The sequence below is a fragment of the Nansenia antarctica genome, assembly GCF_963989245.1.
Source record: "Nansenia antarctica genome assembly, chromosome: 1".
Lineage (NCBI taxonomy): Eukaryota > Metazoa > Chordata > Actinopteri > Argentiniformes > Microstomatidae > Nansenia > Nansenia antarctica.
Window position 1 is genome coordinate 31,446,906 of NC_137674.1, and position 27,569 is coordinate 31,474,474.

Below are 27,569 nucleotides of genomic sequence, written 5' to 3' on the forward strand. Positions count from 1 at the left end.
CACCCACAACCCATCTATAAGCCAGACAGCTAAATAGCCAGGCTGTAGGCTCAGAGAGCAGGTTACAATGGAACACAGACAGTAACAATTTTGTGTATCATTAAGCAAGCAAGTTGTTTCTCTGAAAGTGAGTTAATTAATCAAGCAAGCATACTTTCTCCCTCCACTTCAAACTAGCTAGCACGTCTGTGCGACAGGTTGGATTAAGTTTGGAGGACTGAAGTCCACTGTCTAAAAACGAGTGAATGTCTGCCTACTAGCACCTTCTCTGCTCAGTCCAAAACATCAGGAAATAGACACGGGTTGGTTTTCCTTGAACGAAACAAGCTCTGGAAACTGATTCAATCCTTTTTCAAGGGCGGTGAACTACCTTTAATCCCAGTTCCGTTTTCCTCTGAAGAGCAGCCAGCGTTGACGCGCAATTATTAATACACTATTACGAATATCTCGTAGTTTAGTTAGAAAGTTAGTCACAAGAAGACGTAGTAGTAGTTTGTCACTCAGGTAAATGGCGATCTCACACCCTCCCTTTTTAGTTCAGTCAGACACAGTCGGAGTAACACACTGGGTGCGTTCGTAAACTCGATCTGAGAGCGGCGGAGTGCACACTGCGTTCGAAGTCACGGAGAGACCGAGTAATTTGATTGGACAAGAGGCGTTCCGCGAGTGCTGATCAAGATTCCAGAACGAGTTTACGAACGCAGCCACTGCCTTACAGGATCAACCTCTTCCACACGAGTGACGTAACCAGTCAGTCCCGCTGTCAAATCAAATGCCTTGACTGACACCTGCGTGAGAGACAATTAGGAAAACCTGGACTATTATTATGTTGTTAAATGTTTATCTATTTATTTTCTCTATATATGTATCTGTTCTTGCCATTTATATATATCGTTTTTTCTTACTATCCATCTTTTGCTGTATTGTATAACATTGGCCCTGTTGTATGAAATGTGCTATACAAATCAACTTGCTATGCCTTGCCTTGGACTAGTCCCGGTCACAACTTAAATAAAAGTGACATTCCGATATAATTTACTGTGGTTACACTGTCCAGTTATGCTCTGAATCTACAATGTGTAGATTTTTTTGGGGTTTTACCTAACCCTAACCCTACATAATATCTTTTGATATTTATGTTCTGTTATAACAAACTACATCTCCAGACATTTAGCTACTACTGCTGCCACTGTTACATTGATGTTTAAGAAATGGCCACAATTCACAGGAATTCTCCCTTGTGACAGATGACCACATTATGCTTGGGCTTACAATGGATTTCATTGTAAAGGACAGTCTTGTGATGGAGCTCAGCTGCAGGTCTCACTGGAAGTGTAGTCCACTGACAGACAGGAAAGAATGTTTCCGTTCAGTGACATCAATCCCTATGGCTGAACAATGAGCATTACTAGCGTATAATCTCCGCTAGGTGGTGCTCTACGCACAACTACAAATTCCAGCTGTAGCTCCAGCATCTCAACATGATTGAGGATGCACCATCAATGATTGCTAATTGGGCTGAGTCCGTTTAACACATTGCATAGTTAAGTAAATATACATTCGACACATATAGTACGAAATTAAAGTATACACTTTAGGACTACAAACAAACTTTCACAAGTTCCTGCAGCTGGCCAGGCATGATCAGAGTTTTCAAATGTCTATTAGGTCTATCTTTATTTTATTTTGTATTTTATTCTATTATTCAATTGTCACTTTATTTTGTTGTTGTTGTTGTTGTTTGTGGTCTGAGCTGCTGTAACACCTGAATTTCCCCTCATTTACATTACATCGGGGATCAATAGTACCTATCTATCTATCTCTCTCTCTCTCTATCTATCCTCCATTCCCCTCAACTTCATCATTAGTTGTTACCCCAATCACAGTCCAGAACTTTCCCAAATCAAGAGCCTCTTCCTCCTCCTCCTCCTCCTCCTCCGCTGTTATTAAGACCTAAGCCCCGTCCCACTGGTTCCTCAGAGCCCGAGGTCATGACCTCTCTCTCTCAGACAACCCCCTCAAGTTTCCCTCCTCACGTTGAAAGCCTTAACAAAGAAACCTGCCGCCCCACCAGTCAATTACGCCCAGTAAGTCTCTATTCATGTCCCTCTCAAACCCTCCCTTACTTTTGTAGGAAGTTAGGTATGGCGTTTAACGTGGGTGTGTTGAGTGGAGGAAAAAAACCCATCAATGGTAGAAACACATCCTACATGCCTCTGGCTTTTCTACTGGGCTCTCCTCCCTTCTGTCTGAGATCTAAATGGTCTCTCCCTTCTGTCTGAGATCTAAATGGTCTCTCCCTTCTGTCTGAGATCTAAATGGTCTCTCTCTTCTGTCTGAGATCTAAATGGTCTCCCCCTTCTGTCTGAGATCTTAATGGTCTCTCTACTGTCTGAGATCTAAATGGTCTCTCCCTTCTGTCTGAGATCTAAATGGTCTCTCTTCTGTCTGAGATCTAAATGGTCTCTCTCTTCTGTCTGAGATCTAAATGGTCTCTCCCTTCTGTCTGAGATCTAAATGGTCTCTCTCTTGTTCTGTCTGAGATCTAAATGGTCTCTCCCTTCTGTCTGATATCTAAATGGTCTCTCTCTTCTGTCAGATCTAAATGGTCTCTCTCTTCTGTCTGAGATCTAAATGGTCTCTCTCTTCTGTCTGATATCTAAATGGTCTCTCTCTTCTGTCTGAGATCTAAATGGTCTCTCTCTTCTGTCTGAGATCTAAATGGTCTCTCCCTTCTGTCTGAGATCTAAATGGTCTCTCCCTTCTGTCTGAGATCTAAATGGTCTCTCCCTTCTGTCTGAGATCTAAATGGTCTCTCTCTTCTGTCTGAGATCTAAATGGTCTCCCCCTTCTGTCTGAGATCTTAATGGTCTCTCTACTGTCTGAGATCTAAATGGTCTCTCCCTTCTGTCTGAGATCTAAATGGTCTCTCTCTTCTGTCTGAGATCTAAATGGTCTCTCTTCTGTCTGAGATCTAAATGGTCTCTCTCTTCTGTCTGAGATCTAAATGGTCTCTCCCTTCTGTCTGAGATCTAAATGGTCTCTCTCTTGTTCTGTCTGAGATCTAAATGGTCTCTCCCTTCTGTCTGAGATCTAAATGGTCTCTCTTCTGTCTGAGATCTAAATGGTCTCTCTCTTCTGTCTGAGATCTAAATGGTCTCTCCCTTCTGTCTGAGATCTAAATGGTCTCTCTCTTGTTCTGTCTGAGATCTAAATGGTCTTTCTCTTCTGTCTGAGATCTAAATGGTCTCTCTCTTCTGTCTGAGATCTAAATGGTCTCTCTTTTCTGTCTGAGATCTAAATGGTCTCTCTCTTCTGTCTGATATCTAAATGGTCTTTCTCTTCTGTCAGAGATCTAAATGGTCTCTCTCTTCTGTCTGAGATCTAAATGGTCTCTCTTCTGTCTGAGATCTAAATGGTCTCTCTTCTGTCTGAGATCTAAATGGTCTCTCTCTTCTGTCTGAGATCTAAATGGTCTCTCTCTTCTGTCTGAGATCTAAATGGTCTCTCTCTTCTGTCTGAGATCTAAATGGTCTCTCCCTTCTGTCTGAGATCTAAATGGTCTCTCCCTTCTGTCTGATATCTAAATGGTCTCTCTCTTCTGTCTGAGATCTAAATGGTCCCTCTCTTCTGTCTGAGATCTAAATGGTCTCTCTCTTCTGTCTGAGATCTAAATGGTCTCTCTTCTGTCTGAGATCTAAATGGTCTCTCTTCTGTCTGAGATCTAAATGGTCTCTCTCTTCTGTCTGAGATCTAAATGGTCTCTCCCTTCTGTCTGAGATCTAAATGGTCTCTCTCTCCTGTCTGAGATCTAAATGGTCTCTCTTCTGTCTGAGATCTAAATGGTCTCTCTCTTCTGTCTGAGATCTAAATGGTCTCTCTTTTCTGTCTGAGATCTAAATGGTCTCTCTCTTCTGTCTGAGATCTAAATGGTCTCTCTCTTCTGTCTGAGATCTAAATGGTCTCTCTCTTCTGTCTGAGATCTAAATGGTCTCTCTCTTCTGTCTGAGATCTAAATGGTCTCTCTCTTCTGTCTGAGATCTAAATGGTCTCTCTTCTGTCTGAGATCTAAATGGTCTCTCTCTTCTGTCTGAGATCTAAATGGTCTCTCTCTTCTGTCTGAGATCTAAATGGTCTCCCCCTTCTGTCTTCGGTCTAAATAGTTTTCAGTAAAAAAAGGCCACTGTAAAACCCTCTTTCTAACAGCTACTTTGATTATTTACATCCTTCTTCATGACATGAGGGGAAATGAAACACATTAGTGAGGCTTTGTAACAGAAGACAGGGGGGGGGGAGGGGTAGACCATGGAGTCAGTGAGTGACATATTCTCCCTGACACATTACCCAAGAGAGGGCACAGCAGAACTGCTACCACAAAGCAGTGCATTGTGGGGCTGTGCAGCTGGAGCCAGGTGAGGAGCGGCGGTTGTCAGGTGAGCAGCCCCACGCTGCGTCCAACCACGGTCCTGTGGTGAGACGCGGTGCAGCTGGCCAGAGCCAGACTGCGAGTCCGGGCTGTCAACATCTGCTCCAGAGACCGTACCATCTGCCCCAGACCCCTGGGAGCTTCTCCTCCAGCTCTGACCAGCTGCAGAGGCACAGACATGGACCTGAGCACTGCTGCGAAGGTGGGGAGACAAGAGCCAAGCCAAGTCAAAGCTATATCTAGCCATTCAGTATTGATGTGAACTCATTGTTTGTTTTAGACACTAGTCAGTGTTGTGTATTATGTGAAAAGTAATTAATTCTGTTTTAGATTGATTTCAAAGTACAAGTTCGAGTCGGCTGTTCATTGCTGTTATCAGATTGTTATTGTTACAGCAATGATACACCAGAAACCGTGATGGCTGAATAAACTGAACTAAAGATGATCTTTACTCATTTCACTCAACAAAACAAATACTCAACAAATGACAAGTTGACACAGGTTTAGTCCTTTTATTGAATCGATTTGAAAGAAAAAAAGAAACAGTAAAAACAGTGTAAAAAGTTTATATTATTTGTTTACTAAAGCTGGTGTCCTCATTCTCAGGAGCGGGGGAGGGCAGGTACAAAAAAAAAAATGAAAATGAAAATAAAGGTATAAAATGCATTTCCTTATATTCAGAGGGTGACAGCAAAGGAAGAGTGTGCATAGGAATAAGGAACAATCAGATTTCAAAACATTGAACATGTTTGTTTGAAAAACAGGAATTTAAGTGAAAAATAATAACATAAAAAAACCTTTACATTCATTAACGTATGATGAACTTTTGAATAATGATTATCAGTCAGCTGAAAACGCAGAAGATGTCTGGAAATGCTTATCGGATATCTAAAAGAGATTCCAAGATTCTTAGTTTACACAAAGCCATCTGTATAGGGGATCAATTACTCACCAAGCGTTCATTGTATTTACACCGAATTTTAAATGTCATTAAACGAGATGTCGATTTCTGTTTTCGACAGCAAAGTGTAACAAGTACAAATAAGTGTACAAATACATACATGTTTTGGGGCAAGAAAGTGCATGTCATTGGCACAGTCAAACTCATTTTAGTCAATGCTGGTATCATATAAATAACAACTCGAACCATGTACAGAAGGATGGTAATCCCCATCTGAAGACATCACAGCTGACGTGGTGTGTGTGTTCTCCTGAACCAAAGCCCAGTCTGTTTGCAAAGCGTTCCTAGGAGTGTGTGCTGTACTGTATATGTGTGTAATAGTGACCTCATTGAGGCTGCAGTGAATGCACTGGGCGGAAAACACCCAATACTGAAAAACCCGGAGAGAGAGAGAGAGAGAGAGAGAGAGAGAGAGAGAGAGAGAGAGAGAGAGAGAGAGAGAGAGAGAGAGAGAGAGAGAGAGAGAGAGAGAGAAGATTCCCTGATTCGGCAGTAAGGATCAGTACCTAGCTGGCCAGTTCAGAGGGAAACCGAGAGTGTTTTTTGCGACACAACATTCAGACAGGAAGGCATCATGATCCAAGTACATTAGTCCAGAGGGCGTAGAGGAAGTCTTATTTAATTTCAATGGCCGACAACAAGAAATTGATTCGTCATCGACTGAGCAGACAGACAGACAGACAGACACACACACACACCCCCCCCCCCACACACACACACACACACACACACACACACACACAACTGAAATTCGCGACAATCCATTTACATTATCGTTATCCTAGAATCAGCATTCTTTAAGTGTCTGCCTGCCATTCCTCTCCTTGTCACTGTATTGCACAATGTATCTATTAAACTGATTAGGGGGGAGTGGCAGCACTCTGATAACGGTCCACAGAGCCTGTCGCTCTCACAGGGACCCTTTGTGTAAGAAAAGCACTGCAGATGAGCCTGCACGCAATTATCTATTCTCCATTCTGTTTAATGAAATTTGGGGCTTGTAAAAATACGGATATTAACTTCAGTCAGTCCTAAGACAATTAACCCATGATCTGCAACAGCGAAGTATGCAAAAAGATTCATTTTTATTAATTAGGTACATTAATTGGCAGTTTTGGTCAGATAGTGATTGTGTCTTGTGGAAGTCTTGGTAAAGATAATGGACTAACCCCTCCCACTGAAGAGGAAATAGCAATTGGTCATATTGATATTGTTGTTGGTCCCTATTATATCTTTGTCCATTTCAAATGGATATTCCAATACAATCATGATGACCCTCTTTAACATTCATGGCAAATGTCCAATTTGTGGATAATATATGACAAATATTAAGTGCTGATAGAAGCTAGGCACACAGATGTTTGAGAAAGTGTAGTCATCCAGTTCTCTCTAAACTCAGTCAGACTACCGCCTAACCCTTTCACGCCCAACTGTGGCTTTATGAATGCTAGTCTGTAGTGAACAGATCAAGCAGGAAATGCACTGTAGTGTAACCCCTTCACCATTGGAAAAAAAAGGACAGTCTTCAAAAAGGCCACTGAGATATTTTGTTGTAGATGTCGATGTAGTATGGTGTATTTTCTCCGTAATAATAACTTAACCTGCAGACGGTGGCGGTCTGTCCAACAACACTAACTGTACACACTGATGAGGAGGAGGCGAGAGGATGGAGCCGAGGCCCCCAGGCGTCGGATGTGCAGTCTGATGGGGGGGAAGGAGAAATGGAGGGACCGGAGGAGTGTAGAGGAGGAGGAGGAGGAGCTGCTCAGGCTGTCCCACTCGCAGAGTAGGAGAACTGGGGGAAGTGAGGTCGCCGCTCGCTGTCAAACGACTCCATGCTACCTTCTGGAGGAGGGAACGAGTCGGGCAGAGAGAAGAGCGGGAGAACTCGATTACATTTTTTACATTACACGCCTTTATCCAATGCAACTTACTTAGACAAATGTATTTGTTGTAAGTGAATCATCTATCCATCAGTCGTAGAAGAACAAGCACTCTATGCTCAGGCCAGGGGCCATTGGCAGTTACAGTGCTAGAGGAAGGAAGGAAGGATTTTTTCTTTTTTCTTTTTAAACATATTTATTTACAGTAGGGAAACTGAACAGGAGGGTAGACGGGATGAAGAGGTCTTAGGAGGGACAGTTAAGGTGTAGCCTGAAGAGATGGATAGGTCTTCAGTCTATGGCTAGTGGACATCGGAAGTCCAATCACATTTGTTTTTATCTTTTTATTTTTATTTATCTGGATGACTTGGAAAAAAAAACAGAATAGTTTTTCCTTCCTGGCTGGGATACAGTTTGGCAACACAAGCTGGTAGTGCTCCTGCACCGCCATATGAGGGACACAGTGAGCCACAGAATAAGACGCATGTTACACACACTCTCCAACAGAGGGCACACATATCCCTTGGAGGAACGGGGTAAAGCTGTGTAACCTGACCTCATATTAATTGCTCTGGGAGGCAGGAACACGAACATTCCATATTCTCATGTCAATATTAGCACTTAAAGGTGCAATGCCGTGAGATTTCCCATAAGATTTCTTTAATAATAGAAACACTTGGAAGTACTGTATATAACTTGATTTCTGACGATAATGACTTACACAATATCTGTAAGGTAGCTAGTTGTGTTATTTGTTACACTGAATTAAGGTGTTGGCCAGGCACTTTAGGAGAGCAACCCTGATCTGATGGTGAAAATCTCAGAGAGAGCATTTTTGATATATCGGATATATTTTCTTAATTCAGTGAATGCACCAGAGAAGCTCATTCCAGGAACTAGACATCCTCGGAGTAAGCAGAAGAGGTCTGAATTTCAAGTAGAGCCATGATACATTCTCTCATGAATCCAGCTGCAAGATTAAGAACATGACAGTCTGCAATCAGAATTTGATCTAAAATGAATCGAAAACGAAAATAACTTTTTTCAGTAGAAAACAAATTCGGAAACCACCATCACCAGTGGCTTGTGACAATTGCAAGTTCTTTTTTTTCCCCAAATCCCAGAAGAGGGGGAGACAACGAGAAACAAGTCAGCATTTTTTTTTTTCTTGGAATTTATGAAATAAAAAAAACATCTGTGTATTCCAGATTATTCTGAGTCAGACCGTGTTTCATCAACATCAAGTACAACTGGCCTTCAGGTTCAGTCAGTGAGTCCTAGGCTATCTGGGTTGTAACACTCACATTTTATTAGGAACACTACACTAATACTGGGTAGGGCCCTCCCTTTGTCCTCCAAACAGCCTCAATTCTAAAGATGTTGGAAACATTCCTTTGAGATTCTGGTCCATGATGACATGATTGCATCAAGCAATCCCTGATTTTTTAGGTGGCAATTTCAAGGTGTGAATCACATCCCAAAGGTGTTCTATTAGATTCAGATCCAGTGACTGGGAAGGCCACTGAAGAACACTCAACTCATTGTCATGTTCATGAAACCAGTTTGAGACGACTTTTGTAGCCATTAGGAGATGGGTACATTGTGGCCATGAAGGGATGCACATGGTCAGCAACAACACTGAAATAGGCTGTGACATTCAAGCGATGACTTGATGATGATGCCCCTTTCTGTCATTGTCCTTTTAAACTAGTTTTGCTTATATAGTGTTTAATACATTGTTGTTGTTGTTTTTATGTATTATATTGTTGTTTGTATCTTTATGCCCTATGCACCAACCACACAAAGTATTTCCTGTATGTGTGAATATACTTGGCAATCAAATTTATTCTGATTCTGATTTCTGATTGATTGGTATTAACAGGCCAAAAGTGTGCCAACATTCCCCACACCATTACACCACCTCCACCATGAGAAAGTGGACAGGTGTTCCTAATAAAGTGTTCAGTGAGTGTATATGCAGATACAGTGAGGGTGGGTGGGCTGTGGGTGGGTACCTTGTCCCGGTGGTGTGATGGTAATGGTCTGTGCCGTGAACTCCTCATCAAAATACCGCGTGTCCGTCTCCGAGGTAACCTGCGGTTTGAAGGGTGGGACCAGCTGTGGGAGAAGAAAGGACATGAGCGACACATTGGCACATCTGTCCTGTCAATCACAATGTAAAACAGCTGTGGGGCCTGGTGAAATCTAGCTACGGTCTCCTGGTTGTGAGCTGAGTAAAAATAATAAACGTTATTTATATAGCGCCTTTTAAAAACAATGTTAACCAAAGTGCTTAACAGATAGATAAAACAGATAGGCGAATAAAAACAAAACTATGAGTAGAAACAGACTCTTGTACTATTGTTTCAGCTGAGGGAAAGGGATCACTCACCACAACCACACAGAAGTCACAGCTAATTAAATGGAGGGGCGACAGAGGAACAATCATTTACCTTCTTCTCGTAAACATCTTGCCATTCGATCCCAGCAAAGAACTTGTGCTGCATGATCTCTTTCGCGTCGTCCGGCCCACCGCCTAACCTGGAAGACAAGAGGAACAGCAGGAACTAGACTAATTACTATAGGGAACAGAATGCTTCTAATATGTTGGCCAACTGTGAGTGAGTTTCTTAGAAAGAAGAGTGTGCTCTGCCACAACAATGAAGCCCTATTCTTTCTAAGTGCCTGGAGGAGGTAAGCGTAGGCTACTAGCTATAAATAAATAAAATAAAATACAAACGTCCTTCTTCAAGGATTGTGTAAATTCCAAAGGCCCCTGGTTTTGGCATAGATTACTTTTTGTTACGATGACTTTTCTTGGATAGACGATTCACTTACTTAAGACAAATGTGTTTGTTGTAAGTCGCTTTGGATAAAGGCGACGACTACTAAATGGCAAAACATTTTAAATGTAAGCTAACCGCTGTTTGGGGTCCTTCTTCAGCAGGCCGGTGAGAAGGGACCTGCCCTCCGGTCCCAGGGTGCGTGGGAAGCGGATGTCCTCCATGAGGATGAGCTCAAACAGCTTCTCGTGGTCCTGGTTGTAGAAGGGCAGACGGCCGCACATCATCTCGTACATGACCACGCCCAGACCCCACCAGTCCACCGCGCGCCCATAGTCATTGTCCTCCAGGACCTGGGGGGGGGATGAAGAGAGGAGCGTCACTCACAGGGACGCCGCCAGCCAGGACGTTTTAACCGAAGCCTCGGGGCTTGTGAGTTCAAATCCCGCCTGAAACACCACCACTAGTGTGCCCTTGAGTTAAGGCACTTAGCCCTCAGTTACTCCAGGGGGAATGTCTCCCTGTAATTCATAATTGTAAGTCGCTTTGGATTAAAAGGCGGCTGCTAAATGGCAAATTCTAAATTCTAAAACCAAGAGGATGTCAAACTGTTATTTCCCTCAAAATCAAATCTAAAAGGCAAATCAGGCTCCTGGAGAAATGCACTGGAAGGAAACAAAAGACTGTCCCCCCCCGCCAATACCAACCACACTCACACTACAAACATAAAAAACATTAGGCCTATATGACTACTTGCATAATATGACTACTTGCACACTACCTGCGCACTTGAACACTACCTGACATACTCTAGGACGTTTTAATGAAAGAGAGTAGGTGATGGGAAACCTGTGTGGTTAGTAAACAGTGAGTCAACATCGAGACAACATCAGTAGAGGAGCGAGACACAATTATAGTTGGTAGCATCTCACAAATACAACAGGCTTGAACAGGGGGAGGGGAGGGGGGAGGGGGGGGGTAGAAGGAGTGCAAGTATGTTTCTATGGTTTCACTGAGGCACACAGGGCTAGCCATCTTTGGTGTAGATCTCTGAAATCTAAGCGTGATTGGGCATTGGGCAGTGACTGCACAGGGAGCTCTGGGCGGCCTCCCCCACCCCCCCAACCCCCCCCCCCCCCCCACGCCCGCTCTGACACCCCCCCTCTAACCCCCCCTGGTCTGGGCTTTCCGAGCAGCCACAGCCATAGCAAACACTGACTCACATCTCACATTAGGAGCAGGGATAGTGTTTCCCCTGGAGCCCTGCATATTTAATCCCCAGAGGTCTGCAGTACACACACACACACACACACACACACACACACACACACACACACACACACACTCCACCAGAGGAGGGGAGGGGCTGGGTGGGGAGCTGCATAGGGATATTAAGAAAGTAGCAGAGATGGCCATATCAGCTAACAAGGGCAAGACCAACATTCCTGTATAACAACACCACACCACCACCGCCGCCACCGCAGTCACATAAAGGTGAAAGTTCACACCACGACACGTGAAGATGACACGTTCCGACTTTTCTAACCGCATCGGTGGCTCGACGGCTTCAGCTTTGTGCTGACTAACTAGGGCAACCTGTTGAACGTCTGCGCCACTCTGGAAGTTGTCCCAAGGCCTCCTGGGGCATGTAGTTCTGGATTCAGGGCCGGGATGATGTAGGTGAAATCAAGACACAGAGAACAGACCGTTCTTTTACACATCCAAGGGTTACGCAGGGTGAGGTAGACTGATCCAGGAATAGATTCATAGGTATAGTAGTCGGGGAGGCAGGCTAATCCAATTAAATATGGACATGAAGGTACACAGACTCTGAGGCAGGGGCCGGAAGAAAACAGATGGACCGGCGTGTCCGTAAATGGAACAAAAGTGGTGTGTGTGTGAGCGTGTGCGTGTGCGTGCGCGCAAGTGTGTTGGCGTAAGAGCACGTCCATGCGTGCGTCCGTGTGTGCGTCCGTCTGTGGGCACGCCACTGCTCGGAGCTGATGCGGAGCGGAGAGAGAGCCAGGGAGCGGGTCGATCGGGTGGCAGTTGGCGGTTGGCGGTGAGGAAGAGGAGGAGGGCTCGCGGAGGAGGAGGGCAGCAGAGGGGGAGGGGGGGGTAACGTGACGCCGGCGCGGTGCTAGGATTACTGGACCGTCTCTATTTCCAGCGCTGCTGTCGTGTGATTCACACCGCACGACAGCTGGGCCCCGCAGCTGCCCCATATATGTAGAAGAGCGCCACAGCTGTGGAGCTGCCAGGACCGTAGGAGCCAAGCTCATCCCTCACACACGTAACCAGGGCCACGCCTGCCCCCGCCCGCCTGCCTGCCTTGGCCTGACACTGTTACACCGGCCCGGGGGGCGGGGGAGGGGGACGGACGGAGGGAGGTGGGAGGTGAGGAGGAGGTAGGGAAGGTGGGAGGGGGGGAGGGAGGGAGGAAGGTGGGAGGTGAGGGAGGGAGGGAGAGAGGGAGGGAGGGGGGGAGGAGGGAGGGGGAGAAACACACACTTGCTGCTGTGCGTTTCCTCCACTTGATACTGCTGTCTTCCTTTCCATTTGTATCTCTCTCTCCCCCTCATCCAAACAGACACACACTCAATTACATACTCCCAGGGGACAGCTTGTCCAGGCCACCCCCCTACAGTACACACACACACACACAGCGTAAAGATTGAATTCACTCAAATTACCCCTCATTCATAAAGTCCTCTAAATCAGCCTCTGTTGGCACCGCCGATCCTTTTCTATGAAAACAGTGTAAGCGACAGAGACAATCACCTGTATGGGGGTATGGTAGCTGTAGAGGCCTTATGGTAGCTGTAGAGGCCTGTATGGGGGTATGGTAGCTGTAGAGGCCTTATGGTAGCTCTAGAGGCCTGTAGGGGGGTATGGTAGTTGTAGAGGCAGGTCTGTATGGGGGTATGGTAGCTGTAGAGGCCTGTAGGGGGGTATGGTAGCTCTAGAGGCCTGTAGGGGGTTATGGTAGTTGTAGAGGCCTGTAGGGGGGTATGGTAGCTGTAGAGGCCTGTAGGGGGTTATGGTAGCTCTAGAGGCAGGCCTCTCCTCAGCCTTGGCCGGGGGGGAGTGGGTCCAGCCTCTCCTGGCCTGTGTGGAACACTCCCAGACGTGACAGCATTCCTGGGCAGCAGCACACCACACAACAAGGTCATTGTTTACCGCAGAACAACCTGTAACACTGCCTGGCCCCGGCTCCATAGAGACGCTCCGCGGCGACCCCGTCTCCACGGAAACGCACCCTGATGTCTCCACTGCAGGGGCTGCTGGAGTGAGCGTAACACAGGGTTACTGTGTAGACTAGAGAGAGAGAGATCTCCACAGCGGAGGCAGAGCTGTGGTGAACAGGTGAAGGATATCAATTTTATTCCGAGGTTTTAGGCTTAATTAGCATTGTGTACTGTACCTTGATCTGGCATAAAAGTATTAACATTTTCCAAATGAAACGACACAAATAGATTGTTCTTTGTATGTATATCTGTCTGTTTGTGTTATGCCAGCCCTGGTGTTATGATTTCATTAAGAGGTTACTTAATTGTTTAAACAATGATATAGCTCTTGCTGGCTTTGTGGATGACAGTTATCAGCAGGGTATATATAACATTTACTTTTTATCTTCTACCAGCCAGGGTGTCTGGTGGATAAGAAAATTCACCACCCACTCAAGATTTTCTACCAGCTACATTTAGTTTTTTAAAGCAATATACTTCTTGCACAGAACAAACCTCCTGTAGGCTTTAAGTTTCACACCTATCCCTGTCAAAATACCAGTAAATATTTCCCCCTGCATGTTTTCTATCTCACAAGGTTGTGTGTAAGGTTGCTATCTCGTATTGTCACGTGTAGTTGACTGTTCTAGGTTTTATGTTCTATCCAGAGACGTTGTTGTAACTAAGAAAGCTCCTAGACTTTGGGGTTGGTTTGAAAGTCAGCTCAGTGGCCTTGCGGTTAGAGTGTCCGCCCCGAGATTGGGAGGTCGTGAGTTCGATCCCCGGCCGAGTCATACCAAAGACTATAAAAATGGTACCCGATGCCTCCCTGCTAAGAGGGAGGGAAGACCCTGTGACATATACCAGCGTCATGTCCAGGGGGTGTACTTGTGCATCAAGTCGCCTCACCCTACGGGAACAGGACCATCGGTTCTCAAGGCTACTTACTTACTTGAAAGTCAGGAGAAGCGGGAGACACGCAGCAGTGGTAGCCAGCTGGAGGAGCCAGCAGCAGCAGGGAGTGTTGTCACAGATGTTTTATCAACGGTTGACCATAATTGCACCGGTTTCATTTTTTAAATGGAAGCATACTGTTGTATACACCTCTGTTGGCTACCCGCCAAAGTGCCTGGTAAGATTTACAGATTTTACCCGCCGATGCCAAAATCTACCTGCATTTGGCGGGTGGGCGGGTGTTGATTTTCTTCCCCTGGTTATCGGTGTGCAGCAGACCAGGATGGTCTTGTAAAAGAGAGAGAGAGAGAGAGAGAGAGAGAGAGAGAGAGAGAGAGAGAGAGAGAGAGAGGGAATCTAAGCTTCAAGGAACAACGCTTTTGGGTTGCCGGTTCGATTCCCGGTGCTGGGACCATATGTGTGGTGGCCTGGGAAAACCCATGGTGGCATTTTGACATTTTCATTTTTTTTTATTTCCATAAATTAGAAGTTCTCAGCTATTCATAACTGGTTGAATGACTGAGATAGCCCTTTATTTTAAAAAGTTATGAGCATTTTAATGTAGCATGTCCAAAAAAGTGAAAGGGGAGAAATTCTCCCCTTTCTCCTCCGGGTCGGGGGAGGAGCCTATGCAGATCGGCCGGTCTCGTTTGTCTGCTTGTGATGCGGTGGTAGTCTGCTCGCCTCGTCGGTATGCGAGGGACAGATCCATTTGTGTGTCTTCTTCTAGTTAAGATTTTATTACTTTATGCTTATTGTGAGCATCAGTAAACTGGCAATAACACAGGTGGAAGTATCGTCTCTCCTTTCGCTCATGTGTGCGTGCGTTGCTTAACTGAGAATGAGACACGTTCAACGTGATGTTGTTTCGCTAGCAAACTACCCGCCACAAAAACATCAAAATAAGTACTTTCTCTTTTGTTTTCTTAAAATGTTTATTCACCATAATGTAGTATGGAGTTCAAAGTACTAGAATACCACATAATATCAAAATCGCCAAAATCGCGATTTCCATCTATATTTGCTCTTTGCCACGAACGAACGCCAGCGACATCCGACGGGTTTTCCCAGGCCACCACACATATGTACTGAACAACAAATGCACTCACTGCAATGTACTGTAAGTCGCTTTGGAGAAAAGCGTCAGCTAAACAGCCTTTATTACAGTATATTATTATTATCATTATTATTATAGAGTGTTCCTGGTAAGGAGGACTGGAGAAGGACAACCAGAGCGCCCAGAGCGCCCAGAGCGTCCCCCGAGCTCTGCCCAGGTCAGAGAAGGCATCCTGGGCAGGAGTGGGCTCTCCAGCCTCCCCCTCGGTGCCTGGAACAGCTGTAGCCAATGCGGCCCTGGTTCTCTAGGGGAGGAAGCTCACGTTTCCCCAGGCCCTGCCAGCCCCCCCAGAAAATTCCAAATAGAGGCTTGAAACAACGAAGCCGGCAACTGTGTCAACATGGGCACCCTTCTCCCGGAAGGCATTCCAATGACAAGAGGCTTGCGCAAACGCACACGCACACGCGCGCGCACACACACACACACACACACACACACACACACACACACACACACACACACACACACACACACACACACAGACAGGCACACGCACACACAGACAGGCACAAACGCAAACACACATACTCACACTCACACTCACACTCACACACATACACGCACACACGCACACACACACACACAGACAGGCACACGCACACACAGACAGGCACAAACGCAAACACACATACTCGCACTCACACTCACACACATACACGCACACACGCACACACGTACACACGCACACACGCACACACACACACAGGCACGCACAATGCACTGCATCAGGTTACTCTAAACACCCTACTCAGACACGTCATAGCTGCACGCAACGGGGTGCAGCCGCACGCCTGTACACACACACACAAGCCCTCTCGACCAACCAGTGATGACAGCAGCCCCACCCCAACCCGCCCCGCCACGCCCCACCCCACCCCGCCCCACCCCGCCCTTCACCCACGGCAGACTGGAGACTCATTAGCTGTGAGTCATACAATGAAGCTTCCACAGGCATTCATGAACAGCTGCTTCAAAGCCATTCTTACACATACCGTGTACACCCTGGCAGCGTGTCAGTGACAACAGTCACAGCGTGACAGGGTCTGTGTGCCGTTGTAAAGGACAACCCGCTGGGGTGCTTTATTTTGTTTACCTTGAGGTAACGTGTCGCAGTGTCGCATCAGTGGGTTTGTTTTTTTCACCTCAAATAATGTACCACTCAAGATGGCGGCCGGTCATCTTTCATGTATAAAAGGGTGGTCTTTAGGGTGGTACAGTGGTCTAGCGCCATGGCCTACAGTGCTCACATACAGTATTCCCATGTCGGCATGGGTTTCGAATCCGACCCACACCCTGTCGACATACCCTCTCCTTCTCCTGACTTTCCTGTCTTTCTCCACTGTCTCTATCCAATCAAAATGAAAAATACGTGTGGGACTACCACACTACAATAAAATAACCCTGAAAAATAAAGAAAGGCCTCTTTATACACACACATATACACACACACACACACACACACACACGCGCGCGCACGGACACACTCTTTATAGGACACAGTTCAATGACATCAGCCGTGAGGCTAGGTTGACCTTACCTCAGGAGCCAGGTACTCTGGAGTCCCACAGAAGGTCTTCATGGTGGCGCCGTCCGTGATACCCTCCTTACACAGCCCGAAGTCTGTTATCTTGATGTGTCCATCTTTGTCCAGCATGAGATTCTCCAGCTAAGGGGGGAGGGGGGCATGAGAGAGGAGACAGGAAACATGAGACAGGGGGTCAATGTCAGCATCAGGACTGAGGGAGGGAGGGAAGAATGGGGGTGAGTGAGTGAGTGAGTGTGTGAGTGTGTTTGAGTGAGTGAGCGAGTGAGGGAGTGTGTGAGTGTGAGTGTGTGAGTGAGTGTGTGAGTGAGCGAGTGAGTGAGTGAGCGTGTAAGTGAGTGAGTGTGAAAATGAGTGAGCAAACCCTTGAGTGAGCCCTTGAGTGAGTGAGTGAGTAAGTGAGAGAGTGAGTGAGTGTGTGAGCGTGTGAGTGTGTGAATGCGCGAAGCCCTTGAGTGCGTGAGGTAACGCGAGTGTGTCCTTTCAACTGATCGTTCGTTTGGCGACGGATCAAGGCCTACTGGCTGCTGCGGCGGCTAGCTCAGAGAGAGAGAGAGAGGCCTTCAACGACTTGAGCCAGCGATGCGTGGCCTTTTAATATCAGTGTGTCCTCTCTCCCTCAGCAGAAGTCACCTGGCAGCTGTACCTCACACGTGGCCCGCCGCACCAGCCAGGCAGGCCCGGAGTCAGCACATCCTCCAATCCTGCTACCCTGGCATTTTCACGAGAACCTTAGCAGGCTGGGAGCCTGCCTCGTAAACCCAAGGGGAGAGGAGAGAGGGAGGGAGGGAGGGAGCTATGCTGACCTGGCTGGTATAGTTTCATCAGCTGGAAGAAACAGGGATACAGATGCCCCCTGCTCTCCCTCTCTCTCTCTCTCTCTCTCTCTCTCTCTCTCTCTCTCTCTCTCTCTCTCTCTCTCTCTCTCTCTCTCTCTCTCTCTCTCTCTCTCTCTCTCTCTCTCTCTCTCTCTCTCTCTCTCTCTCCCTCTCTCCCTCTCTCTCTCTCTCTCTCTCTCTCTCTCTCTCTCTCTCTCCCTCTGAAAGCAGTCATATCATAAACCGCCACTGCTCTCGTGTTATTAATATAGTTCATGCCTCTGTATCTGCCGGTTTGCTGAGGGCTTTCATAGAGAAGAATATGTCTGTCGATGTTCAGACCTCCACTCATCATCAACGCGTGCCTGATACTGTTAAAGAAGCAGGGCGCACATTTGTTAGAAATCTCCCACCTCTGGACAAAGCAGCGAAATTCATTATAATAATATAACCGCTCCACCGGAAATGAACTTGCAGTGTCGGATAAACAGTTGTTGTGTTTCTGCATGTGCGCACGATAAGAAGATGCAGCCACCAGAGAAAGAAAGGTAAATCTGTCCACTCCCCTAGAAGACCCCTGGCCCCACCCCTAGAAGACCCCGGCCCCTCCCCTAGAACACCCCTGGCCCCTCCCCTAGAAGACCCTGGCCACTCCCCCAGAACCCCCCTTGCCCCTCCCCTAGAAGACCCTTGGCCCCTCCCCGAGAACACCACTGGCCCCTCCCCTGGCCCCTCCCCTAGAACACCACTGGCCCCTCCCCTAGAACACCCCTGGACCCTCCCCTAGAACACCCCTGGCCCCTCCCCTAGAACACCACTGGCCCCTCCACTGGCCCCTCCCCTAGAACACCACTGGCCCCTCCCCTAGAACACTCCTGGCCCCTCCCCTAGAACACCACTGGCAGGTAACAACATGTTTTGTATACAAAGTGTCGGGCAGGACACTCCATTTTAGAAATCGCTTTTGCAGGACCAAAACATTCCCTAATCGCTACTGACTAAACATACAGTAGTCATGACAACCATTAGGACGTTTTAGAAAAGCTTGAATGTTACATACTGGACCTTTAATGTTAATTAACCAAAACATGAACGACTAAATCTGTTCAAAAGGAAGAAGATAGTACTGCCACTCTACATTAACATCACATTTACATTTTTGGCGTTGACGCATTATCCCAAGTGACTTCAGGAAACGTAAGTGAATCATCTATCGATCAGTCAACGTAAGAAAAAGTAATCTATACTAGGGCCAGGGGCCATTGGCAGTCAATGCTTGAAGAAGTTAATTAAGATAATTAAGATGATTATTTATTTATTTTTAAGCTGCCGTAGCGGGTTGAAAGGGTTGAGTCTCCAGCTGCAGTAGTCTGGATACGAGTCCAGGCGGGGAGGACCAATCAATAAGCCCTGGCTGCTGTGGTGTGCTGCGGATGGAAGGCCGACTATTTATACACCCTGACCGGGGGGGGGGCGAGAGAGAGCGTGATCCCCCACCTTCAGGTCCCGGTAGACACGTTCCTCTCATCATGCAGGTAGTCCAGCGCAGACACTATCTCCGCCCCGTAGAAACGCGCCCGCTCCTCGGAGAACACCCGGTCCCGGGACAGGTGGAAGAAGAGCTGTGTGTGTGAGTGTGTGTGTGTGTGTGTGTGGGGGGGGGGGGGGCAGGGGTAGAGAGAAGGGGGAGAGGGGGAAACAGGGTTAGTGTATCTGGGAGCGGGGGGGGGGTATAAGGATTATTGGCAACTGCTAGCTTAATTGGATGTTGTTGTTATTGACCGTTTCAGAAGCTCACCTCTCCGCCGTTCGCATACTCCATGACGAAGCTCAGGCGGTCGTGGGTCTGGAAGGAGTATTTCAGGCCCTGAGGAGAGAGGACTAAAGGTTGAATCAAATACAGTGATGACGGTTTCTAAGGCACAAGGAGGCAGCTCTTAAATAACAACCGCATTGAATCAGAAATGAAACTCCGCGACCTCAATCTCTGCATCTGAAACCCGAGGTCCTCGGTTGGACAGAAAATATGGAAAAAAAATACCAAAGCACATTTTTGTTGATACTTGTATCGGCCTTTGCCACAACTGTTTGTGTGTGTGTGTGTGTGTGTGTGTGTGACAGCTGCCGGCTGCATTCAGCACAACAGCCGCAAGAATCATGCGTTACCCTGGCAACCCACCGCATAGACTAGAGGATGAGTTCTGCTGAATTGTGAGACATCGCAGTGTTTGAGAGAGGTGGCTAACTGACAATGGGAAGGTCTAAGTGTCTTCAATGGAGGCCAACTCTATTGCAGGCTTTGTAAACACTGCTCTCTCTCAAACCCTCCCAGCAGACACCCCTCAGCTGCTCCCCTCGACGGCGTTCTCCAACGCTGAAGTGGAGAGGGCTTCTCAGTCTTTGTGGACCAGATGAGGGTTTTGGGGGTAGGTGTGTATGGAGTGCATGGCCAGGACTCTCACCGTCAAGAACGGATGCTTGGAATTCTGGAGCACTCTGTTTTCCGTGAGTGTGTGCGCCACTTCATCCTGAAAGAGATCACAAAGAGTGTTTGTGTAACTCCCACAATGGCTGCCGTTTAGGTATCGCCAATCGGCCCCCTTGCCATCTCCATCTACTACGTCTCTCTCTCTCTCTCTCTCTCTCTCTCTCTCTCTCTCTCTCAACAACACTCACTTTCGCTACGATCACTTCCTTCTTGAGGATCTTCATGGCGTAGTAGCGTCCCGTGGCCTTCTCCTTCACCAGGATGACTTTGCCAAAAGTGCCTTTTCCGAGGAGTTTGAGGTATTCAAAGTCGTGCATAGTCTAGGGGACGAGGGAAGGAAATGGGGCATCGAGTTACAAACAGAGGCATTAACAAACTCACGCTCTGACTAGTCGAGACACAATCCCGTCGTCAACAACAACAACAAAGAAGCGCACGGTGCCATTTCATTCACTCTGCAGATCCCCCCCCCTCCTCGAGGGAATATGTCTGGGACTATATGCGGCTGTGGCTCCGGCTCCTTGTAACCTTTGACCCCCCCGGGGCTGGTGAGAATGTTGGAACCGGTTACATGTAGTGGGACATCCAATCCCATGCCATTGGACCTTTGTGTCGTGACTTCAGAGCACACGCATGTGTGGGTAATGAAACTGAGTGGAAATGCCACTCTGGGCTGATGTTGGGGAAAGTTGCGGTTGTGAGGTGGGGGTGAGGTGCGGGGGTGAGGCACGGGTGGGACGTACCACTTTGAGGCGGGGTTTGGTCAGGTACATCTCCATGTCCATGGGGTCTGGGGAGGAGTCCATCATCTCCTCCTCCTGCTTCTGTAGACCGTCCGCCACAGCCTGGATCGCTTTCGTCCATTCTCCCCTGAGAGACCGGCAGAGAGGAAGGGAGATTGCAACACCTCATTTACCATGTTAGAATAATCCAGACCCCAATCCTATTATTGTCATCTTATAAACAGGAAGGCAATTAGACTGTAAGGTCAGCCAACAGCCAGTGTGTTTATGTATGGGTGTGTGTGTGTGTGTGTGTGTGTCTGTGTGTGTGTGTTTGGGGTGAGCTTGCCTCTCCTCAGGGGTCTCCACGTGGAAGGTGCGCTCGATGACAGTGGTCCACTGCAGGCAGCGTATGATGAATGTGTTGGGCTTGGGTCTCTCCGTCTTCATCAGCTGGCACTCTGGCCACATCCAGGGAGAGAGGGGCAGAGCAGGGGGAGGGGGGGAGTAGAGGGGAGGGGAGGGGAGGGGAGAGGAGAGGAGGAGAGGGGAGTAGAGGGAAGGGGCAGAGGGGAGAGCAGAGGGGAGGGGGAGGAGGAGAGGGGAGTAGATGGGAGGGGAGGAGAGGAGGAGAGGAGGAGAGGAGAGGGGAGGGGAGAGAGACCCGCAGTTAGAGCCATTTATCTTTATTGCCACCCTAACAGACTGCGGGGACTGCCACCAGCTACTCTGGAACAGGTGCACTATGGTGGAAGGAGGAAGCACGCTTCACAGTTTTTCCCTTCATATAAAACATTGTTACTCCAGGTTTTGGTCAATACCTGTGAAATCGTTGGATATAATAGGTGCCACTTCAAACAGACTAGTCCAGAGCCCATTCAATGTACAGTTGATGATGCAAATGAAATGTATCTATGCCTATGGCCACCACACAGTAGTTCCCAAACACAAAGGCATTAGGGTTGGTTGGGCGGTTTCCACATTTTTTTATACTGTTAAACCGTCCCCAAATAAATCCGAGGTTTAAGATTTAACAGCGGTTTACCGTGGGATTCGAAATCACATTGTTGTAGGGCTTTGACGAAGCCGCCAATTTCAAATGATGAATTTGGGACAGCGGCTGATGAAAGGTGGACTAAAGCCCTATCCTTTCCGCGAACCTGCTCAAACACTTTCCACGTGCAGTGCTGAAAAATGCACTTAAAATAAAAGAATAAAAAATAGCGGTAAAAATACTTTTGGTTCATAATGAGACGATATCAGGACAAATTGCACCCGAGTACAAAGCGCAGAGCGTTACAGCAGACGAGTGCTGTGGTCGTGTATCCTTCTGAGGAGAAGCGGTATTACCGTAATACCGCCCAACCCTACGTGACTTTTTTGACAGGTTATTCAAATGACAATGACATTGTTTCCAAAAGGTTCCGTCATCACTTTCATAGCATCTTCAACCACACAGACGTTTATCTATATATAGCAATTTATGACGGTATTGACAAAACCATAAAAACCGTTGCCATTTGCCATTGCCATAAGGTTATACCGTAAACCGCGGTTTTCGGTATAACAGTAAAACCGCCCAACCCTAAAAGGCATCAGAGTTCTGAGTTTGAAAAAGAGTTTAAAAAAAGTTAAAGCAGTTTTCCATTGCACCCCCATTGCAAAACATATTAAGCGGAACTCGTCAGGGTTTGACACAAAATGGCCCCGGTCTGTCAGATGGAGGATATGGGATCAGGCCACCACTGAGATCCAACATGGCTCCATCAGTGGGTCTGTCTGAGCCAGTTGCATTCGTCCCCATCATCCCCATCATCAACGCCACACGTACGCTCAGTGGGCTAGTATCCTCTGCTGACGGAGACAGAGCTCCAGAGCTTCGCACGCCGATAAATAATTGAAATCAGCCGGTTAATAACCACTATAACTCAAGAGTGTCAGGAGAAAACATTTTGTTTAACAAACATAAGCTGTCTAATTACTCTGTTCAATCATCTGCACGCGGAGCCTGTCCCAGCAACTTTGTGGGATGTGGGGAGAGAGCTCTGGGGAGAGAGAGACACAGGCAGCGGTCTCTTTCATGAGTAGAGTAGACTGTAAAACTCACAGGGAGTATACCGGATGGGATATAGTGTTACTATTCTCCTGTTTCCGACCACATAATGAACATCGAGTGATATTGATGCAGACTGATTTAAGTTGTAGGAGCTGCACTGAATAGAAATACACTGGTTTACCAATGTTGGTTATACAATATGCTCTTCGCACAGCCCCTAAATGCCAGACATCATTTCGAGAGGTAGTAGGGTCTTAATAAGATGAGATACTCACGCCCGACTGAGAAGTTATTTAAGGGGGTTTCCAGAGCATCCACATCTTGTGGTCGTTCCTTGTAGCCGATGAAAGTACCGTCACTCTTGAGTAGAAAATACCTCGGTCTCCAGGTCTTGATGTACTCTCCTGCAAAGAGAAACAGACACAATAAAGAGATGATCTGTGTCCTGGGGTGGTCCAGTGGTCTAGCACCGCGGTCTACAGTGCACACATGTATGCCCATGTCGGCATGGGTTCGAATCGGGCCCATGCCCCGCTGACATGATCTCTCTCCCTTCTTCTCCTTACTTTCCTGTCTGTCTTCACTGTATCTGTCCAATAAAATGAAAAATATGAGTGAGACTGGCCCACTCAGAAAAAATAAATAAATAAATAAACAAAGAGATGATCATCAATGAGAAGAGCTTAATTGTGTACTTAAGAGGAAAAAAGAGAGAGAGAGAGAGATTCAAAGATACTGCATTATTTTCAGTGCCCTGGTTTCACAGGTTTAAGTTCTCAAAAATACAGATTTAGTTTTGTGTTTTTGGATTATTAATGATGAGACAAAGGAAGTCAACCTTTCTCAAGGTTCTCTCCTGATTCTCAGAGATTTGACCTGATATTTCCTGTGATCTAATTGCTATGCTGTTCACCAACATTCCCTAAAAAAAAGAAGAAAATCACCATCTTGTCACCCACTTGCCATTAGCGTAGGTCGAAGGCCGGGCGGCTGTTTTAGCTGCAGTCAGGTCCCCCTTTTGTCCCCTCTGTCCCCTACAGAGCTCCCTGAGGAACTTCAGCCATGTGTATCCATCACAACCCCTCCCACACAAGACACCCGCAAAATGAATCTCTAAACAGGCTACAAAAACTCAATTTATTCCGCGGATGGTTCAGGAAATGTTGTGCCAGATGTTTTCGCAAAACCCAAAAAAAAAGCTTACACACCATAAACGGCGGCAGTGGCACACATGCAAGAGGTTTGAATATTTATACAGGGAAGAAAAAAAGTGTAATTTATTTTTAATTACGAGAGCCGGGTATTAACCCCATGCAGTGCCTGAGCAAGCTGTCCTTAATTGCCCCATTTCCTCTGACACAGAAGTCTGGGGGATGTGAAGATCAGTCAACGCTGCCTCCTGTTCCTGCGCTCCGCTCTCCCCTTCACGCAGGCTCCCGACAGAGGGAACTGATCCCAGACCTTCTCTGTGGCCACACACACACAGACACACACACAGACACACACACACACACACACACACACACACACACACACACACACACCGAAATCCCTCCAACGACACCTTCGCCTCACACCTCTTACACAACCCCAGCGGCACACCTCTCACCCCGGAGGAGGGGCAACACACGTACGTAAGGCGACCTCAGAACGGACATAAACCACCAAGTGTTACCTCCTCAGCCTACTGGTCTTGTTTGTACAAAGTCTTGTTGTGGGGACTGATGGCAGGATGCATGACCACTAAAAGGGGCCACCTGAGGGGCCATCAGCTAGCTGCTGCTGCTAGATCCCCCAGCCCACCACAGGACAGAAGAATTAAAAGGAGAAGCCACACAGAGGGTAAAAAACACCTGATTTACAGCAACTGGGAAGGTGGCAGCGTGAATCACTAGCACTAGAGGAAACATCTGCCTCAGAGCGAGTGTATACTTTAGATTTCCATCCGCAGCAGATGTCCAATATGTTATTGCGGCTGTCGCCATTTTTCATCGTGGCACAGGAGGAGGTTTTTTCATCTGCGTTCTGCCGAGTAAGTGCTTTTTAGACCGAACACGGCTCATTTAGAAATTAGTTAGACTTTTGTCAGCCTTCAGATTGCAATGCTTACCGCTTTGCCTCCCAGAGCCTGGCGCTGCGCTCGCCGGGCCTCATTGAAAATCACAACCTGTGCAGAGAAAAGCTCGGAGGATTTCCCCCTCCATGCGTGTTCAATATGCAGCAATTACGGCGAAGTCATTTGTCTGTTTTTACACAACATGGCTCATGATCCAACAGCCACACCGCTCGTCAACACACACACAGACACACACACACACACAGACACCCCCACACACACACCCCCTACATTAGTGTGATTTACAACAACGGATCGATAGATCACTCTTATAAGGTAAACACGAGTACACTTAAAATGTGCGTCACATTCCATTCTCTCCAGCAGAACCAAGCCTCAATCTCCAGCCTCAGCACCACAACCACCACCACCACCCTCCCCAGCCCTCTCCTCTCTTTCCCCTCTCCTCTCCTCTCTCCAGCCTCAGCACCAGCACCACCTCCACCCTCCCCAGCCCTCTCCTCTCTCTAGCCCTCTCCTCTCTCCAGCCTCAGCACCACCACCACCCTCCCCAGCCCTCTCCTCTCTCTCCCCTCTCCTCTCCTCTCTCCAGCCTCAGCACCACCACCACCCTCCCCAGCCCTCTCCTCTCTCTCCCCTCTCCTCTCCTCTCTCCAGCCTCAGCACCAGCACCACCACCACCCTCCCCAGCCCTCTCCTCTCTCTCCTCTCTCCTCTCCCCTCTCTCCCCTCTCCAGCCTCAGCACCACCACCACCCTCCCCAGCCCTCTCCTCTCTCTCCTCTCTCCTCTCCCCTCTCTCCCCTCTCCAGCCTCAGCACCACCACCACCCTCCCCAGCCCTCTCCTCTCTCTAGCCCTCTCCTCTCTCCAGCCTCAGCACCACCACCACCCTCCCCAGCCCTCTCCTCTCTCTCCCCTCTCCTCTCCTCTCTCCAGCCTCAGCACCAGCACCACCACCACCCTCCCCAGCCCTCTCCTCTCTCTAGCCCTCTCCCCTCTCCAGCCTCAGCACCACCACCACCCTCCCCAGCCCTCTCCTCTCTCTCCCCTCTCCTCTCCCCTCTCTCCTCTCCTCTCTCTAGCCTCAGCACCACCACCACCACCACCACCACCCTCCCCAGCCCTCTCCTCTCTCTCTCCAGCCTCAGCACCACCACCACCTCCACCCTCCCCAGCCCTCTCCTCTCTCTCCTCTCCTCTCTCCTGCCCCAGCTGGTGGCTCAGTTTGTGGTCAGGTCTTGGCTGACCCATATCCCCCTCAGCTCGGAGCTGAGCCTCTGCCAGGCAGGCCTGGGGACCGGGGGGGACAGTATATGTGCACAATGCAGAGGCGGCATAATGAGTCTCTGCCTATCCTCCTGCGTCAGTCAGCCCAGCGCGGTGACATCAGAGGGGGAGGGTGGGGGTTTGGTGGGGGAGGGTGGGTGGGAGGGGGCGGGGGTGTACACACACTGGCGAGTGTCTCACTCCTTCTGGGAAGATTACAGAGACTAGATCCAGGAATTCAGGCTTGGTACTAACACCCTAATTGGTGCTTCCAACCAAAGTAGTGACCGTATGAAATAATGGAATTGTGGGAAAAGATACCGGTCATATAATCCTGAACCTATTTCATTATAGGTGGATACATAAAAAGTATAGATACATGAAGTATATATGTGACAGCAGCTGGTGAAACCGGGAACAAGTCGCCAACCAAAATGTTCAGACTTTTATTCTGAAAAATGTAAATGAATGTCAATGTTGTTGAAAACCAATGACACACTCGCTAGTCATTTTCCAGAATAAAAGTCTGAACGGTCCGTCAATTGGCGACTTGTTCCCAGTTTCACCAGCTGCTGTCACATACACTTGTGCGGTTTCACCAGCTGCTGTCACATACACTTTGTGTGTGTGTGTGTGTGTGTGTGTGTGTGTGTGTGTATCTCCATACCTGCCCTGATGAGTGACAGAGCCCTAGATGACTAGACCATGACATAACACGCCGTGATACGCAGAGACAGATGCTTGTGTCTGTCCACTGGAGTGTATGAATATCGCACAGTATGTATGCATGTTTACGAGTGCTTGTGCGTGCGTGTGTGTTTGTATGTTTGTGTGTGTGTATGTTTGTGTGCGCGCGCGTGTGTGTGTGTGTGCGTGTGCGTGTGTGTGTATGTGTGTGTGTATATATATACTGTATATATGTGTGTGTGTGTGTGTGTATGTATGTCAGAACAACAACAGCAAGTTCCCCAGCAAGGGCTCCGAGCCTGCCTGCCTGCCAGCCCCTCTGACGCACGATGGTGGAAACACACCCACCACGGTTGGCACGAGTTGGCGTCCATCATGGCTGCCATGACGCCACCCTGCGTGCCACCCGCTGCAGTGAAATTCCTCCGCGCAGAGGCGCGCTGGGGGGGCGGTGGGGGGGCTCTGTCACATGGCATTTCCACGAGGTGTCACTGAACACACACCCTGTTACCCTGTCCACACACACACACACCGCCCAAGCCTGTGGAACAGTCGCTGCA

At 47.9% G+C, this 27,569-nt stretch overlaps 1 protein-coding gene across 1 annotated transcript in view; it reads right to left on the minus strand.

The window, feature by feature from the left end:
- Nucleotides 1-7,047: 7,047 nt before the first annotated feature.
- akt1 (v-akt murine thymoma viral oncogene homolog 1) overlaps nucleotides 7,048-27,569 on the minus strand; it is a gene marked incomplete at its 5' end in the record, with an annotated part of 28,098 nt that continues 7,576 nt past the window's right edge. The window contains 13 exon segments of the mRNA XM_080533616.1: nucleotides 7,048-7,232; nucleotides 9,286-9,388; nucleotides 9,724-9,811; nucleotides 10,192-10,406; nucleotides 16,889-17,017; nucleotides 19,210-19,229; nucleotides 19,232-19,334; nucleotides 19,511-19,579; nucleotides 20,175-20,240; nucleotides 20,389-20,520; nucleotides 20,944-21,070; nucleotides 21,272-21,383; nucleotides 23,254-23,382. Coding sequence (XP_080389742.1) covers nucleotides 7,153-7,232; nucleotides 9,286-9,388; nucleotides 9,724-9,811; nucleotides 10,192-10,406; nucleotides 16,889-17,017; nucleotides 19,210-19,229; nucleotides 19,232-19,334; nucleotides 19,511-19,579; nucleotides 20,175-20,240; nucleotides 20,389-20,520; nucleotides 20,944-21,070; nucleotides 21,272-21,383; nucleotides 23,254-23,382 — 1,373 coding nt within the window. The 3' untranslated portion in view covers nucleotides 7,048-7,152.